The sequence below is a fragment of the Sinocyclocheilus rhinocerous genome, unplaced genomic scaffold (assembly GCF_001515625.1).
Source record: "Sinocyclocheilus rhinocerous isolate Xijiao unplaced genomic scaffold, SAMN03320098_v1.1 scaffold953, whole genome shotgun sequence".
In the NCBI taxonomy this organism is placed as follows: domain Eukaryota; kingdom Metazoa; phylum Chordata; class Actinopteri; order Cypriniformes; family Cyprinidae; genus Sinocyclocheilus; species Sinocyclocheilus rhinocerous.
The window spans coordinates 357,838-363,443 of record NW_015643169.1 but is presented as its reverse complement, the minus strand read 5'-3'; the positions used below and the strand labels follow the sequence as shown (position 1 = coordinate 363,443).

The window sequence follows — 5,606 nt, the reverse complement described above, 5'->3', positions numbered from 1 at the left end:
TGATCTTCAGAAATCATTCTAATATGCTGATTTATTATTAGAATTATCAACAGTTGTGCAGCCAAATATTTTTAAGTTACGCCTTCTTTCTTTGCGTGAACGTTTGGGCGGCGTTATGCAAATCTTCTCACATCGTGACGTAGACATGTGGGGTGTGTTAGAACGAGCCGTTTTAGGTAGGTGTGGCTGACTCTTAACTTTTATAAAGAATATCTCTTTGGATTTGAGACTTTAGTCTTTGCAACTTTACAGATCTTCTTTATGCACCAAGAGCTTGTAACACTCCAAAGAGAAAGGAAAAATTGAAATCGCATCATATGACCCCTTTAAGCCTTTAAGCCTGACATATTAAAAAATAGTTTTTTTTTTAGAACAGTTAATGAACCTTTAGATACATTTTTTAAAAAAGTTTGCGTATGTATTTGGTACATCAGGCTTTTATAGAGCTCATTATTGAGGAGGAAAAAGCACCTTTTATTCAGTAAAAATTCAATTTGATGCAGATGTTGTTATTTTTATGACCAAAAAGTAAGATGAAATTCTGATAGCTTGTTATGTAAATCAATTAGATCTTTATAGCAGTATAACAGGCTACTCACATAAAATATATATACTTTAGACATCAGTTCTCACTCTATATCCTCCAGTAATATGTCTTATTACGATGATATTTAAATGCACCAAAATATTGTTGGGGGCAAAACATGTAATGCAATGCAATACAAAGATGACTGATGACTTTGATACTTAAGGTGATGATACACGGGGCAACTTTTTTGAGCAGTGTTGCTTGGGCACTTTCCCTTTGAGGATGGGCAACAAATTTCTATCTGGGTACTTTAGATCGGTCGTGGGCCCTGTGTCTCCCCTGGTTGCCCGTTGACGGCAGCATTGCCCAGCAACATTCTTATTCTTACGTTTACTTCATCAAGATTTCGCAGCAAGAAGACATGTGTACCATGACCTGAAGATGGACATTTTAGAATTATATTAAACGGTCTTTTATATTTACATTTTTATCAAATTCTATAAAAAACAAATTATATGTCTGAACTTCTATCCACATTTATTTATGGCTCTTTATTCTGTCTGTATATCAACATTTTTTTCTATTTTTATTTCTTTGTTTCTATTGAGTCAAAATGGATACTTTAGTTGAAACTTAAGTGTAATATGTGCATTACGAAACCTCTGAGAAATACAGATTTCCTCTGGGCTATCCTAAAGAAAATCATGTCAGATACTTATATAGTATAACATACTGTACTATAACATACTGTATCATATTATACTATATTATAAACTGTAGTTATTTTCATGCACAGTGATTGTTATGGGCTAGTGTCATTGTTTTGTGTGTGTCCCAGCTGGAGCAGGAGCGAGGGGAACAGAAAAGCAGGCACGCTCAAATGAGGGAGACAATGATGAGTCTGGAGGAGGAAGTTCAAATACTTGAGCGAAAATTCAATGCCAGTGAGGAAGAACTCAACCGCCTCAGAAATGAGTGCAGCAGCCGCAGGTACACCAGCAATCAAAAACAACAAGATGTGTCCATATTTCAATGCTGAAAGTAGGTTTAAAGTTTTTTATTTTTATTTTTTTTTAATACTTTCATTGTTCATTTCTTTGTGTGTGTGTGTGTGTGTGTGTATACCAGACTCACAAATAATCAGTTGGAAATCTCTCTGAGTGAGAATCAGCGAAGACTAACCTGTAGGATTGGAGAGCTACACAACACTCAGGAGAGAAATAAAATGCTGGATGAGAAGAATGGTGAGAAAGCCAGACAGTACCTTTAATCTGTGCTGTTATTAATCAGTAGATATCTCAGGTGAAATTATGCCAGAGCTATGGGAAGAACAAAAAAATACAATACCGTTCAAAAGTTTGGATTTTTTTTAGAGAAATTAATACTTTTATTAATCAAGGAAATGCTGTTCTTTTAAACGTTCTATTCATTAAAGAATACTTAAAAAATGCATCACGGTTTCCACAAAAATATTAAGCTGTTTTCAGTATTGATTATAATAACAAATGTTTCTTGAGCAACAAATCAGCATATTAGAATGATTTCTGAAGGATCATGTGACACTGAAGACTGGAGTAATGATGCTGAAAAATATTTGATCAAATAAATGATCTTGGTAAGTATAAGAGACTTCTTTTAAAAGCATTATAAAATGTTTCTGAGCCCAAACATTTGAATGGTAATGTGTTGATGAATGTTTTGAATTAATCAGTCTGACAGGTGCAATAATTTAAAAGAATGTATGTGTATAACTGCATCACTTTTCCTTTGTGTGTTTCAGACTCTCTCCTGAGGCAGGTGACTGCTATGCAAGAGGAGATGAACACACTGCGGGGAACAGTCTCAGAGCTGGACCAGCACAGAGTCTCGCTGCAGGAACAACTGGAGAAAAAGACAGATCTGCTCAGCACAGCAGATGACCAGCTAGATGAGAAGGTACTACCTACGATCACACACTAAAACACATATTTTTGGTTGTATATTAGATTTGTTTGCTTTCCAGTTAGTTAGTACACTTGGTGATATGTTTTTTTAAAGGAGAAAACCATCAGGAGCTTGAAACTGAGAACCGAGGATCTTGAGACAACTCTAATGTAAGTTCTCTATTAATTTTTACAGATTAACAAACTGTTAATCTATGTAGTGATTGTGTAGCGTGTGGTGAATGATTCTTTAAAGAAACTTTACCAAAATTCTGTATAAAATAAAGCTTACTGTATTATTTTCTTTTCCTTACTCAGTGTGTTATGTTCACCATCCAGGTATAAGAATAATGCTAATGTTGATGTATCATATCACATAGTCACCTGGGCTCAAAATGTATAATTTCTTAGAACAGTTTTGTGTAGTTTCTCCTGTATATACATGAACGTTTACATGCTTGGGGTCAGTAAGATTTTTGTTGATTTTTGTTGATTTTTATGTTGTTTGAGAAGTCTCTTATGCTCACCACGGCTGCATTTGCATTTGACCAAAAAACACAGTAAAAACTGTAATATTGTGAAATATTATTAAAATTTAAAATAACTGTTTTCTATTTTAATACTATTTGTAATGTAATTTATTTCTGTGATGGCAAAACTGAATTTTCAGCATCATTACTCCAGTCTTCAGTGTCACATAATCCTTCAGAAATCATTCTAATATGCTGATTTGCTGCTCAAGAAACATTTCTGTTGAAAACAGTTGTGCTGCTTAATATAACTTTTGTGGAAACATGATACATTTTTCAGGATTCTTTGAGTAGAAAAAGTAGAAAGTTCAAAAGAACAGTATTTATTTAGAAAAAGAAATATTTTGTAACATTATATATGTCTTTACTGTCACTTTTAATCAATTTAATGCATCCTTGTTAAATAAAATTATTCATTTCATTAATTAATTTTGAATGGTAGTGTAGTTTCCTCTGTGTTTGTAATACAGAAATATTTAGAGGATATAAACCAGCATTTGCAGTTTTGAGTACTTAAGTGTATGAGTAGGTGATGTATTAGTATTCATAACATCAATAACAATAACAATAACATGCTGTATTTCCTCAAATTATTTTTGACTATGATTTATGAGTGACTATGAAAATTAGTGGCGATGATGATGTGACTTCCTGTCTACAGAGCTCTGAGGGAGACCGTAGCTGGCAGAGAAAGAGAGCTGGATTTTCTGAGGAGGAAGCTGTCAGACTCTGAAAACAAGATGGGCACAGTGATGAAAGTCAAAGACACCACATTGCAAAAGAACGGCCAGCTGAGGGAAGACCTTGACAACGCACATCTGGAGAATCAGGTACTGTACCAAACTGTTTAATGCAAATTCATTGCAATAAATAATGTAAAAAGACCTCCAACTTTCTATATTTCTTTTCAGACTTTACAGCTCAAGCTGGAAGAAGCTAATGAGGAAATAGAAGACTTGCAGAAAAAAGAACAAGTTCACAATGCTGACATCTCACGCACTGAAGATCTGTTGTCTGCTAAGGTGGAGTAATTTAAACAAAAAAGGCTGTTAAAACAGATGACAGGCATTTTCTTTGTAGTGTGTTCTTGATTGTTGTTTGTTGCTCTTTAGGAGCGTGAGTGCAGAGAACTGCAAGAGTCTCAAAGGAAAGCGTCACTTCAGGTGGAAAGCTGGGAGGAGCAGGCCAGACATGCTGAAACCACTGTCATTGAACTCCGTCTTGAGCTTCACAACTCAAACTTAGAGATCCTTCGACTCAAAGAAAGAGCAGACAGCCTAGAGAGCAGCCTGCAACAGGTCACTTGGCCATCATGATGTTGGTATTTGTTAATATGCAGGAGATATCTCAACTCAGCCCAAATGCTCACTACAAGACTGAAGCTCATCAAGTTTTTGAAGCCTCACATTGTAGCAAACCCATAGAGTGTGTCCGTAGTTAATGTTCTTCAGACTGGTAGTGCAGTTGGCTTTAGATAACTCAGTCTCTCATAAATTGTGGTTTGTTGCTGTGTCCAGGCACTGAGTGCAGAGCGTAGCTGTACTAGCCTGCTGTCTCAGCTTAACCGAAAGATGATTTACATGGAGGAAGATCTGCGTCAGGCCCAGACTGAGCGCACACAGGTGCAGACCGACCTGGAAAAAACACGAGAGCTCTGCGTCAAACTGGACGCCAGCAAAGAAGCTGTGAGTGCTTAAATTGGTTTATAACAAGTAGATTTTTTGTATATTACCTACTTGATGTCAGGGCAACAAGTATAACTGCAGGTTTAAAACACACGCTATTCAGCTCCATAGACCGAAGCTTTTACCTCAGAAATTGTTGCACCACCAACTTAAAGTTAGCCCTTCAAACATGACCCAAACCCACAACCCCCAAATCTGGAGTCTGATGCCTTATCCATTAGGCCTCTTGCGTGATTTTGTTTGCTATTAATTGAGTTTGGATTTTTGTAGAAACATCGCAAGTTTATTTTATTATTTTTTTTAAACTACTGTAGAATTTTTTCAGCACTTCAAACACAACCCAGGTGGCACTTGATCATAATCCCCAGGGCCAGAGTTGATGCCTTATCCATTGAGCGACTCTGTCTCTTGCTTGTTTGGTGTTCGCTATTAATAGATTTTGGCTTTTTGCAGAAACACAATGCACATTAGAAGGTGTTTTTTTTTTTTTAACAAATTGCCATAGAACTCGTGTAGTATTTCAGACGCAACCCAGGTGGGACTCGAACCCACAATTCCCAGTTCCAGAGGCTGATGCCTTATCCATTAGGCCACTGGGTCTCTTGTTGTTTTGGTGTTCGCTATTAAAGGGTTAGTTCACCCAAAAATGAAAATTAGCCCATAAATTACTCACCCTCAAGTCATCCTAGGTGTATATGACTTTCTTCTTTCAGACGAATCCAGTCGGAGTTATATTAAAAATTGTCTTTGATCTTTCAAGCTGTTTAATGGCACTCAACGGGTGTTGCAGTGCATCAGTCCAAAAGAAGTTAAATAAAAAGCGCCCATCCATAAAAAAAGTGTCTCACACAGCTCCGGGGGGTGAACAAAGTCCTCCTGTAGCAAATTGATAAGTTTTTGTAAGAAAAATAACCATATTTAAAACATAATAATCAATTTA

The 5,606-nt window shown here is 36.2% G+C and overlaps 1 protein-coding gene and 1 non-coding gene across 2 annotated transcripts in view; one reads left to right on the top strand and one right to left on the bottom strand.

The window, feature by feature from the left end:
* The window catches only part of LOC107757016 (testis-specific gene 10 protein-like), an 11,887-nt gene that overhangs the window by 3,322 nt on the left and 2,959 nt on the right, over positions 1-5,606 (top strand). Inside the window, exons 7-15 of the mRNA XM_016574351.1 lie at positions 1,368-1,519; positions 1,658-1,773; positions 2,310-2,464; positions 2,567-2,622; positions 2,770-2,790; positions 3,643-3,811; positions 3,893-4,003; positions 4,094-4,279; positions 4,499-4,666. Coding sequence (XP_016429837.1) covers positions 1,368-1,519; positions 1,658-1,773; positions 2,310-2,464; positions 2,567-2,622; positions 2,770-2,790; positions 3,643-3,811; positions 3,893-4,003; positions 4,094-4,279; positions 4,499-4,666 — 1,134 coding nt within the window. The remainder of the gene's footprint in view (positions 1-1,367; positions 1,520-1,657; positions 1,774-2,309; positions 2,465-2,566; positions 2,623-2,769; positions 2,791-3,642; positions 3,812-3,892; positions 4,004-4,093; positions 4,280-4,498; positions 4,667-5,606) is intronic.
* trnaq-cug (transfer RNA glutamine (anticodon CUG)) lies at positions 5,194-5,266 on the bottom strand. The gene has a single exon. It is a non-coding gene; the product is annotated as a tRNA-Gln (tRNA).